The sequence below is a fragment of the Bos indicus genome, chromosome 21 (assembly GCF_029378745.1).
Source record: "Bos indicus isolate NIAB-ARS_2022 breed Sahiwal x Tharparkar chromosome 21, NIAB-ARS_B.indTharparkar_mat_pri_1.0, whole genome shotgun sequence".
Taxonomy (NCBI): Eukaryota; Metazoa; Chordata; class Mammalia; order Artiodactyla; family Bovidae; genus Bos; species Bos indicus.
The window spans coordinates 58,433,147-58,447,237 of NC_091780.1; the positions used below are offsets into that span (position 1 = coordinate 58,433,147).

The 14,091-nt window shown below is 38.7% G+C and overlaps 1 protein-coding gene across 12 annotated transcripts in view; it reads left to right on the top strand.

The window, feature by feature from the left end:
* The window catches only part of UNC79 (unc-79 homolog, NALCN channel complex subunit), a 288,494-nt gene that overhangs the window by 242,231 nt on the left and 32,172 nt on the right, over positions 1 to 14,091 (top strand). For all 12 annotated transcript variants that reach the window (XM_070775592.1, XM_070775586.1, XM_070775587.1 and 9 more), the window contains 2 exons: positions 797 to 901; positions 9,133 to 9,210. In XM_070775592.1, the coding sequence (XP_070631693.1) occupies positions 797 to 901; positions 9,133 to 9,210 (183 nt within the window). The remainder of the gene's footprint in view (positions 1 to 796; positions 902 to 9,132; positions 9,211 to 14,091) is intronic.

Sequence of the window (14,091 nt, forward strand, 5' to 3'; positions counted from 1 at the left end):
GTGTGTTCATACAATAAAATATCATTAAGCTATTTAGTTAAACGAATGAGAATTATGTGTATCAATAGGGACTAATTTCAAAAATGTAATGTGGTAGAAAAATTGTAAGTTTCGGAAAGATACACACTGTAGGAAATTAAAAAACATGCAAAAATAATATTAAACATTACAATGGTGGCATACATATGTAGTAAAGGTGTTAAAATATACAAGAAGTAATAAGCGCCAGATACAAAATAGTGGCTATTTCAAGGAGGGAGAAAGAAAAGAGAGACCTGTGTAGATAGTAGCTTCAACTATTTCTGTGATGCTTGACTTATGATGAAAAATGTTAAAAGATGGATAATAGGTACAAGATATATTCCATCTATTTTTCTGTATGCTCGAAATGGTCCACTTAAAAAGTAAGTTTCTTTAGAGAGGATATGAGACCCTTTCAACAGTGTTAAATGTTTCTAAATTATTTTCTATTGAAAAAATTCTAGATTTTTTAGTTTCTACATTCTTGGACATATCCTCTACGAGTAAGAATCAAATCCTATAGTTTCAGTATTTAAGAGATAGCCAATCTTTTTCTTATCCATTAAATTATGTGTTCTCAGTGCTTCACTAAACTCATTACAAACACAAAAATGCCTTTTTTCATTTTGAGTTTATTTCTTCAGGACAGTTCATTACGCATTTTTAAGCAGTGTTTTTTATTTCTGATCTGTGAATCTTTTGGAAGCTCTTTTGACAGAGATCTCTTCTAATTGAATTTTCAGAAGTCACTTACCTTCTTTTTTGTTTTATTTAGGAGCGGGATAAATTCTACTTGTCTCGTGGTGTTGTTCTAGAACTCCTGCAGGCCCTGAAGCTCAAATCTCCTTTACCAGATACAAACCTCCTTCTACTTGTCCAGGTAGGCTTATGCCTCATTTATAACACTTTGCATGAAATTCAGTCAACGTTTAGAAAATTTAAGGAAGGTAGGGGGAATATGCATAAATTAAATGTCTCTGCCCAGAAATGAGAAATACCTTATATTAGCCATCATCTATCTGTTATTATGTACTTGGCACTTCCACTGGCTAAGAAAAGACCCCCAAAAAGGGTATTTATTTTGTTCCTACTGTGGAACTAGTTCTGTGAGAGACATAAGAAGAAGAATGAAACAATAATTGTCCTCAAGAAATTTATAGTCCAGGAGGTTGGAGGGATAGACCATTAATGGCTACTAGAGTTGAGGTGGGTCTAATGAAGCCAAAAATGGGAGAAGAGGCTAAGATCTGATTGCAGTGTACTATGAGTACAGGTGGGTCGCCAAATGTCTGAAGCAGAAGGGAAAGTGAGGGTGGGCCAAGCAAGATGTGGGCAAATGGCAGGACAGACTGAGTCCAACCAGGGAGGGAGGTGGGTGTGAAGAACCAACACCCACAGGAACACTGAGGCAGGTTGTGGGGGGAGTTTGAACACATACCAGGCCGGCTTGAGAGAACTTGCAAAGATGCATGCTTTTGGTTGAGGGGCTCCAGCGCTCATCCTTGGCATCCTTAGCTCAACGTCTTAGATGAGACTATGATTAGTGCCATGAGTGAGAACGAGAGGGAGGTAGATAAAGTCCTAGGGGAAGTTGGAGCAGGAGGCATCGTGTCTTGTTTTGTGTGAAATTAAGGAAGACTTCGTGAAGAAAGTGGCATTTGGCCGTTGAACTGGGTCACAAAGGGCTGGTGGGTGCAGGCAAAACTCTTGGCCTGGGCTGGAGTTCAACACCAGGGCTGACTGTCTTCCAGCAGTAAAGAGAGGCTTCAGTGGAAAGGTGGTATAATTTAGGAATAACCACATAAGGATGGGATTGAGAAACAGGCTGGCCAGGCCAGGGGTGTCAGTCCATGATCTGTCCCAGGTAACCTGAGACCCTGTCTCTTACCCCAAAGGTTCAGGCTAGTTAAGGTTCAGGCTCGTTGAGCTACAGCTGGGGTCAGGGTCACATTCAGACTGCCTTTGTGCAAAGTCCCCAGTCAGAGCTGTTTCAGTTCTTGCTGCTGGGCATTGTCACCAGCCCCTGAGTCTGAACCTACAAGGTTGAGGTTAAATGACTGAAGGAAAATAGGAGCTTGATGTCAAGGAACTGGACAGATTTCCCTGAATCTTAGGTACCTTGGGTGCAATTTAGAAAGATGGGAGAAAAGGGAATATTAATAGAGCACCTATTATGTGCCAGACAATATGCTGGGGCTTTATATACCCCCCTCACTTAATCCTTACAACCATGTAAGGAATTGGTTTTGTATCACAGATGAGGAGACTGAGGCTCAGAGATCACACAAGATCACCCAGCTGGCATAAATAGCATAAACATCTGACCACAGGGTCTAGTCAGCAATTAATAATCCAGTAGTCACATATGGATGTGAGAGTTGGACCATAAAGAAGGCTGAGCACTGAATTAATGCTTTCAAATTGTGGTGCTGGAGAAGACTCTTGAGAGTCCCTTGGACAACAAGGAGATCAAACCAGTCAATCCTAGAGGAAATCAACCCTGAATACTCATTGGAAGGAGTGATGCTGAAGCTGAAGCTCCAATAACTTTGGCCAGCTGATGCTAATCACTGACTCATTGGAAAAGACCCTAATGCTGGGAAAGATTGAAGCCAGGAGAAAAGGGAGACAGAGGATGAGATGGTTGCATGGCATCACCAACACAATGGACATGAGTTTGAGCAAACTCTGGGAGATAGTGAAGGACAGGGAAGCCTGACCTGCTGCAGTCCATGGGGTCACAAAGAGTTCAACATGACTTAGCGACTGAACAACAATGACAACAGGGTCTAATCAGTGTAGAGCCCAGCCTAGTTAGGCTCTGTCCACCCCCTGCCTGGATTACCATAATGGCGCTTAGCTTTTTGCACTGTCTTCACTTCTCTCTACATCAATCCAGTCTTCTAACCTATGGCTGCCTAGAGGAATTTTGCTAAAGCTCTGCTTTTCATCAGATCACTCTGTGCATTGAAAACCTCCAGTGACCCTGAAGTACCTGAATCATCAAGGTCTTCCATCATCTGGCCATATTTGATTATTCAGCATTATTTCCCATTACAAATGCTTACTGACCATCTGTCTTGGGCTAGGTTCTGGGGATATAGAGATAGAAAGGCATAGGCACTATCCAGATAACATGCTAACCAATACACTGAAAGTCCGTAAAGTATACGAACTACTGCAGAGGAGGGAGTGGCCAGCTCAGGCCACTCAGGGTGGGAGGTGGAGGAAGGCTCATTTAGCCGTTATGAGCCCTGATCTGGCCCAGGGGCTGGAAAAGCAGAGATGAATAAGTCATGGCCTCTTCTGGGAGTTTCCTGTCTGATAGGTGAAGTTGCATCTAAATAAAAACTCTTTGACATAGTGCAATGGGTACCGTAGCAGTTGTGTGTACTGAGTAAGGAAGTGGTGCAGGAAAGGGACTGTGTTTTTGAAGGATGTGCAGAAGTTTGGGGGTTTACCTGGGAGAAGAGGAGGAACACCTTTGTCATTAATCATTTAATATCTGCTAACTGGCCCCTCCCCCCTACACACACCCCCCACCTCATTCTACTAATCCTTGAGACAAAAAGTGAGTTTTTCTCAAAGGTTCGAAATTTAATAAAAAAGTGGGTGTTCTTTCAGTGAAGAAGGGTCTTTAAAGAGCTTTCCCAGGCACTATGATGCTTTCAGAGAAGGGTGATGGCTGGAAGGTGACAGCCGTGGATGCTGGTATGACATGGTTGGAGTGAAATGGCTCCATTGTACCAAGATGTTGGACAGCCCAAGAGGAGACAGAAGCTGCGCTCAACCAGGAAATATGTGTTTCCCCAAGGAGAGACAGGCTTGAGTCTCTTCCAGTGGGTTGTCATTGACAAGTCCTGCCTACTCCCTCATCAACAGCAACACCACTTTTGAGTACAAGCTACTTGGATGCAAACTGACCACAAAGGTTAATTGGATCAACACTGGTTTGGACGAGAGGGCAGGGGAACTAGGCTTAGTGAAATAGCCCATGAGAGATTTAGGGCCAGCAGGGTGACTGTCTGGAAGTTACTTGCTTCTGAGGTTGGGGACCTGCCCCCTTAAAGCAGCCTTGGTTCCCAGGCCCTGGAGGTGAGATCCTGTGGGCATCAGAGGCTGTTCTCCTGAGTGCTCTCAGTTTTAAGCAGCGCAGACCTGTGTAGCTGATCTTGGGTGCTGGCACCTCGCTCTGTGACTGCAGCTGGGGACTGGGCTTTTCTGAGAAGTACGTTAGCTGGCCATAATAAGCACTTGTCACAAGATACCAAAAGACTGACAGTTTAAATTGCTCAGGACTTAAGGAAACCATGAAAACAGTGATTATTGCATCACAGCTAGGGGAGTAAATAACAAAAAACAAATTATCTTTAGGAAGAAAGAAGGCAAGAAAAGTAAACTCTTCTATGTCTTTTGGATTCTCTCATGCCATTTCAAATGCGTACATTTTCGTCTTTAAAAACAAATACATATTTGTCATTGAGTCATTACGTTAAATTTCAAAAATAAAATTGTAAAATTATTTAGATCAGAGAGATATCTGGGAGGATGTTTTGATATCACACCCATGAGAAACAGCCTTGTGAATAATATCTCAGCCTTCTCCACCAAAAAGTATTAAACACCATGTCATTCTGAAGTAATGTATCCTTGTTATATAAACTCTCAGAATGAAAACCATTTTAATTACTGAGAGAAAAAAAAGTGAGGCATACCTTAAGCAAGAAAAAACAGAAATAGTTCCCTTTCTCCCCTGTTCAGTTCAGTTCAGTTCAGTCACTCAGTCGTGTCCGACTCTTTGCAACCCCATGAATCGCAGCACGCCAGGCCTCCCTGTCCATCACCAACTCCCGGAGTTCACTCAGATTCACGTCCATTGAGTCAGTGATGCCATCCAACCGTCTCATCCTCTGTCATTCCCTTCTCCTCCTGCCCCCAATCCCTCCCAGCACATGGAGAAAAGGCCTCTGTGGGGCCACTCATGGAATGATGGAAAAGCATCTTTTGTCTTTCTACAGGAAATGGTGCGCCTTTCTGTAGGGTTTCCCTGTTCCTTTTTCTCTTGCCCTTGACAGATGTTCAAGTAGATAGCAGAGGTGACAGCCTGTTCTTTGGTGCTGCTGCTGCTGCTGCTGCTAAGTCGCATCAGTCGTGTCCGACTCTATGCGACCCCATAGATGGCAGCCCACTAGGCTCCGCTGTCCCTGGGATTCTCCAGGCAAGAACACTGGAGTGGGTTGCCATTTCCTTCTCCAATGCATGAAAGTGAGAAGTGAAAGTGAAGTCGCTCAGTTGTGTCTGACTCTTAGCGACCCCATGGACTGCAGCCCCCCAGGCTCCTCGTCCATGGGATTTTCCCGGCAAGAGTACTGGAGTGGGGTGCTATTGTTCTCTGGTAGTTTCTTTTAAACCAGAGACTTTAGCATGGAGTCAGAGAGAAGCTTTCCCCTTTTCTGATGGGCAATGTCGGTTCCTGGCACCTGGAAGATCAGATTCACGGTACAGACAGAAAAATGTGTCTGGGGCAGACGGTCTTTTCCTTCTTGGATATCATGACCAGCATCTCAGGGCACTGGAGGTGACTGTTTAACTGAAAATGCAACTTGGAAAAAGAAAAGAAAGTAACAGCTGGAAGGAAAAAGTCCTCTGGTGGGAAGGGGGAAGGGGAGGAATACATTAGAAGTTTAGGATTGACATGTACACACTGCTAAATTTAAAATAGATAACCAACAAGGACCTACTGTATAACACAGGAAACTCCACTCAATATTCTGTAGTAACCTAAACAGGAAAAGAATTGGAAAAAGAATAGATAGAAAGTCACCTTGCTGTACACCTGAAACTAACATAAGATTGTTAATCCACTGTACTTCAATATAAATTTTTTATAAAAAGAATGATAAAGTCTTAAAGGTAAAGAAAAAGTCCCCTGGTGATCCATCATGAGTGGCCTGTGTCCCATTAGTAAGAAGATTCAGTTGGTCAAACCTTGAATTTATCATTCATTCTTTAACCCCACAGGGGACCTCTGGGATAGTCCCTCTACTACTCCTCTGATTAATAATTTAGTAGACAGATGGGTTCACAGAGAGGGGGCTGTTTATAATTCTTTTCATGGGTAAACCATACTTTTGTTACTTACCAAACACTCCGGCAGTAAGAGTGTCCCTTCAAAGGATAGTGGAACACTTGCCCAAGGGATGCAAGGCTATTCAAGTTCTAAACACTTCAAGGCAGAGACAGGTACCAATCTCGTTTTCGATTTCTAGAACTCTTCCTAGAAGCCTGACACCTTGGGAAATCTCCCAGCCTGCTATATTATGTTTGCCCAGCCATCACTTCTGTTATTTATTTTAACTTGCATATAAAATCGTGCATATTCAGTTGCTTCAGTTGTGTCCAAGTTTTTGCAACCCCATGGGCCATAGCCCACCAGGCTCCTCTGTCCATGGGATTTTCTCAGCAAGGATACTGGATTCTTTACCCCTGAGCCACCTGCCATGCAGGAGACACAGGAGACGCAGGTTGGATCTCTGGGTTGGGAAGATCCCCCCTGGAGGAGGAAATGGCAACCCACTCCACTATTCTTGCCAGGGAAATCCCATGGACTATGGTCCAAAGGGTCACAGAGGTGGATCCCTGGATTGGGAAGATCCCCTGCAGAAGGGAATGGCTACCCACTCCAATAGAATTGCCTGAGAATTCCATGGACAGAGGAGCCTGGCAGGCTACAGTCCATGGGGTCACACGACTGAGCATCTGTCACTTTCACTTAAATATTCAAGTGGATATTCATTTGAAAGGAAAAAGAATCATGGAGACAGGAAAGAATTCTCCAAACAGTCTTCTATTGTTGAACATCAGGGCAGTGTTCCCCTTTTACAGTTTGTCCAGATGCCCTGTCTTGTTTTAATTCAGATCTGTTGATGTTTTTGCTTTCACTTAGAACATTCTCTCTTCTGATGGTGTGCTATAGAAATTTTACATGGAAGAGGATGTTATTATTGTTCTCAAGATGGATTTGAGTTTTCATAATAGAGTAACTCATTGAAAGCCACCATAAAATCTATATAAGCTCAAATCGAAAAGAATTTTCTCAGTTCTTATTATGTGTCAAGAGTAGACATTCTGCTGAAGTGCATGGAACACTCCCACAATGTGGGGCATACCTGCATATTCAAGCTGTGAGAAACCATGTGGGTGAAAGGTTTTCTTTTAAAGATAGCTTAGTTGTGGGCTGGAGGACAAAGAAACAGCAGAGGTATGGTTGTTTTTAATTCCCAGTTACTACTTACGTGGGGTTATTAGTATTAGTTGAGTTAGTAATAATCTGATCACTCTCTGGGGTGAGAGGTGGAGATACTATTTTGAGGATCATTTTGATAATGATTTTAGTAATTACACTTAATGGGTATTGTGGGTTTTTTTGTATTCTTTTGTATTCATTCAGGAGTGCATTTTTCAGTGGCATATTTCTGTCTTAAAGGATAGAATTCTTCCTTCTATAGCCATCAGCCTTTTCCCCTCTGATTTAAGTTACATCTTTATATTTCGAACCACTCTCGAAAATCATAATGGAGTTTTTCAGTTGGCAGCTATATAAAATGAAGATGGAAAGTTTATTAAGATTTTAGTTGTACATCTTATGTAAAATTACACTGGATGAAAAGGCATTCATAAAAAATAACAGATGATTTTCAAGGCTTATATACTTTTATGCCTTTTAATACCCCAGACTCTCTGAGACACCTCTGTAATTTTAGAATTTTTTTTTTATTAATCTTGACTTCTAAAATTAGCTATTAGCTCTCACAGATCAGATATTTGAATTTGGCCTCAAATATTTTAAAAATTAATTTTTACTGGAGTCTAGTTGCTTTACAATGTCATATTAGTTTCTACTGTATAGCAAAATGAGTCAGATATATGTACACATATATCCCCTCCCTTTTGGACTTCCTTTCCATTCAGGTCACCACAGTGCATTAAGTAGAGTTCACTGTGCTATACGTAGATTCTCAATAATTATCTGTTTTATACACAATATGAATAGTGTATATATGTCAATCCCAATCTCCAGATTCCTCCCACCACCTCTCTTTTCAACAGAGGATGAGATGTTTGAATGGCATCACTGACTCAATGGACGTGAATTTTAACAAACTCCAGGAGACGGTGAAGGACAGGGAAACCTGGTGTGCTGCAGTCCATGAGGTTGCAGAGTCGGACACAACTAAGCAGCTGAACAACAAAACCGTTAATAAATAGTTGGGCATTGCATTCACTGGGGAAGCACCTGTAAAAATCTGTAATGAAGTATATTAAATTGTAATTTGGCAAATCCATCCTTGCCATGAACTTGAGTCATCCCTGATTAACCATTTCATTTCACAAGCTCTATTTTTTAAGAATTAATTTATTTATTGCTGAGCCCCTCTGAGGTGTCAGTCAGGGAGCTAACGCCAGAGGTGAAGTGCGTCCAGTCTGTGGTCTCAAAGAGCTTGTAACCGGTTGAAAAATAGACGTGTAGATCATTGCAACCTGAGGTGACGACTGTGGCAGTAGGAATGTGTGAAAGTTTTATGTGGGGACAGAGCAGAAGTCAGGGGTCATTATCAGCACAGAGGGCAGGTGTGAAGGAGGTGGGACGAGAAAGACCAGATACTGAGGGATCTTGGAGGGCAATAAACAGGTGTAATATTCACTCTGAGGTTGATTGTTTTTCTGTTTTCATCATGATGTGACATAATGATAGAAGTCCGGAAAATCCACGAAAGTTCAGAAACTGTCAAAAAGTGCCAAAGAATAAATAACATGACTTCAGGGTAAATCTGACTATATTGATATCTTTCCTTCCTTCCTTGACTGAATGTGTACCATTTCAGTGTTACACTACTGTCTGGGTAAAATGAGAATCTCTGTGTTAATCCCAGTACTATGATTCTGAATTTCTGATAGGAGTGAACTTTCATGACTAGCAAGTCCCATATATCCAGAGCAGATTGTCACTAAAGTAAAAACTAGTGAATCTAAGCCAAGTTAATAAAATTACAAATTACTATTACGGTCCAAGTGCTCTTAAAAATAATTATCCTTTCAATTTCTTATTAGTTTATTTGTGCAGATGCTGGAACCAAACTAGCTGAGTCAACAATCCTGAGCAAGCAGATGATTGCCTCTGTACCTGGAGTAAGTTCTGAATGAATTAATTATGTACATTTTCTATTTCTTTTCATTTCCTAATTTGGCAAAGAGGCGTTTTTGGCCTGTGTCCTGGTTCTCTTTTGGTGGAACAAACACTGTAAAAATTGAAAACATTAGCTTCTTGTTTAAAAGAGCCCTGGTGAAAATTTAAATTAATCTCTGCCCCTGGAAACTTTTAATTCTAGGAAACAGGAATAAAAATTGAAGCATCCAGTTAAGGAAAGAAATTATCAGACATACAAAATAGATTTAATTAAAGTTCAGTTTTTCCCAAGTCAATTTTCTTATATTCACTCCCGTTAGCCAATTTGATTTAACTACTGCCAGAAAGAAATAAGCATTGTAATACTTTGTTTTCCTTTATTATATTTCCTCTGAAAATTTAAAAAACTTCTGTTATCATTAACTAGTGAACTATTTGGTGAAATATGTTAAGATTCTCATAGATGGGACTGGATATCAGAAACCACAATAACTTATTAAAGCAAGGTTATTTCAACAAACTGAGAAACTGCAGAGATTTAAATTGTTAGTGGAAAAAAGTCATTTAAATTTTCAACAAAAAAATTTGAATAAGATAAAGGGTCACATAATCTTCTGCCCTAAAATAAGAATTCTATTGTTTTAGGAAAATTTCCCATGTTTTGATCTACTTCAGTATCATAGTTTGCTTATTCCCATATTGTTGGATATTTATATATTGGATTGGCTGAAAAGTTCATTTGAGTTTTTCCGTAAGATGTTATGGAAAAACCTGAATAAACTTTTTGGCCAACCCAATACTTTCTAGTTCTTTGCTAGTCTAGAATAACATAGTATATAGCATATATACAAAGATCCTCTTCACATTTATTTTGAATGATATCCTTGGATAAATTCCTTCATCAGTGAGCAAGAATATCTTCATAGTACCTGTTCACAAGAGGTTTTTATTAATTTATATTTGTAAGTATACTAGTTTTGCATATCAAACACTAAAGATTACTTCAATTCTTTTTTGATGTGGAGAAATATTATGAGAGAGGAAAAATAACATTCAACTCAGAGATAATTTTACTGCTAACATATTAATTCTTTCATCTTTTTCTGCATATATTTGTTTAAACATAGTTGAAACCATAGTTGAAATCAGACCCAGCTTTGGCTTCATATGTCTTAAGTATTTTCCCTAAAGTGATACTAGCTCATATGAATGTGCCATATAACAATAGTTGATAATATGGGTTTTGATTCACAACAGAGTTTGAGAACTGACATTTACTAGCTGTGTGATCAAGAAAGTCATTTAATCCATGATTCTTTGGTTTATGTTATCTGTAGAACGGGCTATCACAGGGCCTAAGTTCTAGGTTGAGGATTGAATGGGATAATGCATGTAAAGCGCATTAACAAGGTGACAAGCATAAGTAGGTGCTGTGTGAGCATCAACGATTGAAAATAATATCAATGGAGGTGGGGGCAGGACTGTCATGTTTAAGGGCACAAACTTATAATGAGCGGTAGATAAGTCCTAGAGCTATAATGCAAGTACAGTGAATATAGACTACAATGTAGTATTATAATAATCAAACTTGCCAAAAAACGAAAAATTATTCCTACCAAGTGGAAAAGATAATTAAGTAATGTGATACAGTGCTAATTATCACAACAAGGGCAATCATATTACAGTATGTAGGTGAATCAAATTGACATATTGTACACCTTAAATTTATACATAGTTATGTGTCAAATATTTTTCAATAAAAAATAAAACACACCTAAAAGTTTAAAAAGTATTATTAATAAGCACTATGTATTATTGGATATTTTAGTTATTTTCAATATTCTACAATTATAACTAATGTGTAATAAACATCTTTGTGCTTAAATCTTTGCTCATATTTTAGACTATTTTTTATAATAGATTTCTGATAGTAGAATTAATAGACCTTGGGGTTTTTTAAGGGTTCTTGGTAATAGTTGGGGCAATGCAAGATGCTATGAGATACAACCCCAGTTCTTAGCGACTTAGCTCAAAAAAGTTTATTGTTTGCCCATGTGAAGTTTTAAAGGGTGTCCTGATTAGTAAAGGGAGGAAGACTTTCACATGAACGCACAGAGGTCGGGTTTCTTCTGTCACATGCTGTCCCCTGTAATCAGCTGGTGGTTGGGGAAAGAGGAGAGCTTGTAGCACATGGAAGGTTTCCATGGGTCAGGTCTAAAAGTGGTACACATTTTTCCTACTCATGTTTCATTGGCTAGAACTCAGTCACATGGCCACACCTGACTGCAAAGGAGGATGGGAAATGTGGTCTAGTGCATCCTAGGGAAGAAGAAAAATGGTTCTGTGGGTAGCTGGCCAGTCTCTGCCCAGTAGTCACTGGTTTCCTCATTTAATTGTCTAAACTTCAATATTTGCTACCTATGTGGTAGCTAAAAAATAACATCCCTAATGTATAAAAGTTTTATTGAAATCAAGTAAAAGTCAAATATTCCAAAACAATAAAATAGCAAGTTATAGATCTACATATAGAACCCTTTCCAATGACCAATAAGCCACTCACTATAAATCTTTTACCCTGACTAGCAATCAGTGAACTGTAAATTAATGTCAAGTATAAAATATTTAAAATATAAAAATTAAAACCATCTGGCATATCAACAAGCTTTTCCTAACAGTGAAACTCACTGATGATGAAGTAAAACAAGCATTCTTATAAGATCCTGATGGTAGTCAGTCTTGCTGAAGAACACTGTGACAATCTATCTGTAGGTACGTGTTTGAGAAAATAAATATAGAATTATCTATAAGTACATAAAGCAGCATTTAAAATAGCAAAAATATAGAAACAAAATTAATGTGCAACATTAAGATATTATTTAAATAAAATAAGGTACATCTTCCCTGTTTGCTAAGTAGTAAGGAATCTGCCTGCAATTCAGGAGACACAGGTTGGAAGATGCCCTGGAGAAGGGATAACAACCCACCTCAATATTCTTGCCTGGGAAATCCCACAGAGGAGCCTGGAGGGCTGCAGTCCATGGGATTGCCAAAGAGTTGGACATGACTTGATGACTGAACAAAGTAACAGCCCATCTATAAGATGGACTATTATGTGGACCAAATCACATTTAAGAATATTTCATTGGAAAACATTTATGATGGATTTAATTTAAAAGCATATTAGAAAAAATAATCTCAATCTTATAAAAACATTATATGTGTGTATGTTATATGCACTAAAAATATTTGGAAGGAATTATGGCAGTGACAAATTCAGAGGTGGAGAGCAGGAATTAGGATTATGGCTATTTTTCTTAATTTATGTTTTCCAAGTTTTCTGTATTGAACACGTGTTATCTTTATAATTCAAGAAAGGTAACTATTACGGACATTTTTCTTTTTCTTAATTTATATTTTCCAAGATTTCTGCATTGTTATCTTTATAATTCAAGAAATGTAACTTTAAAATCAGATACAAGTTTTGAGGAAAAATTGGATACGAATCACTTCAATTCATGTTTTTGAGATTAGAGTTTGTTTTCAACTAGTTTATCATCAGCTTTCCCATTGAAATAAATGTAGGTCTTCTGAAACAAGCTGAGCTTGTCTCTATGTTTTTTTTTATTTTTAAAATAACGTGCTAAGATTATACCTATGTTTTGCAAAGTAAAAAAATTATGTGGTTTATTTTATAAATGGCTCACTGAAGTTATCCTGGCTAGAAAGTATATTGTAAGACTTTTATTAGATATAGTTACTCTAGAGCAAAAGTAACTGGCAATAGTAAATTCTTTCCTCTCACATTTTTGAAATTCAAAGGTAAAAGACAAATATTGAATAATGCTCCAAGTAATTATTTTCTGTGACATTTGCCTAGTTGAAATGGTATAAAGTATTGCCTATGAAAGAAACAAATCCCTTTCAGGAAATTCAGGAGCAGAGTATATGCTCTTATTTGCATGACATGTGAAAGGTCAGAGAAAATGGAATAAATCGGGGGGAGAAGTCCTTTCCTGCACTCAGGGATTAATATTGCCAAAGCAGGAGCACAATAACCTTTTATAACTCCTTCACTTGATTTAAATTAAAAGAAGAAAACCTTAGAATATATGAAATGCTTGGAAAACACTCTGGCAGAGCTGCCAGTGACCTTATTTTACTGTTTGTTACCCTGTCAGAGGAACTGACAGGCGTAACATTCTAGAAGAGATAGAGGGTGATACAGTTCAGTGCTGTGCAGATTTACATGAATATGGGAAAATGAGAGCCACTGGGTGAGCTAGTTAAGTATATAATGTTTCAGATTTTCTTAAAGAGACTAAGAAAGGCCTTAGCATGGTATTCGGATGGCTTCAAAGAGGGCCTGCTTTTGATCCACATGATATCCAGTCTTATGTATGGGTTCTCTGGTACAGCTTTGATGTAGCAGCCTGGCTGTCCATTTTCCTTTTCTGTGCGTTTAATCCTAAATTCACTGCCTTGCCCTGAGAGCAGGTTTATTCCATTTAATAACCTGAAACAGAGTTTTTTTTTTTTTTTTTTTTTTTTTCTTTAAGATTTCTCAAACACTCTGCTAGAAGTGGGGAAGAATGATCAGTTTGTTTCTTTCTCTAATTTTCCCTAGCAAGAATTTAACAATAATACATTCATCTACTTAATAGTGTACCTACTATCTATAAGAAGTTGTAAGTGCTTGAACATAAGAATTTTTGAGTCTTTCAGCAGACACAATATTTGTTTGTGTCCTTTTTTTGCTTTTGACAGAGAAAGATATCTAAGATTATGGTGGTAGAATTTAGTGGTACATATTTTACATGTATCTGAGATTCCCTAGAGTGATTAGGTGTTACTGCTGTTTGAAGGTGAAGGCAATGGCACCCCAC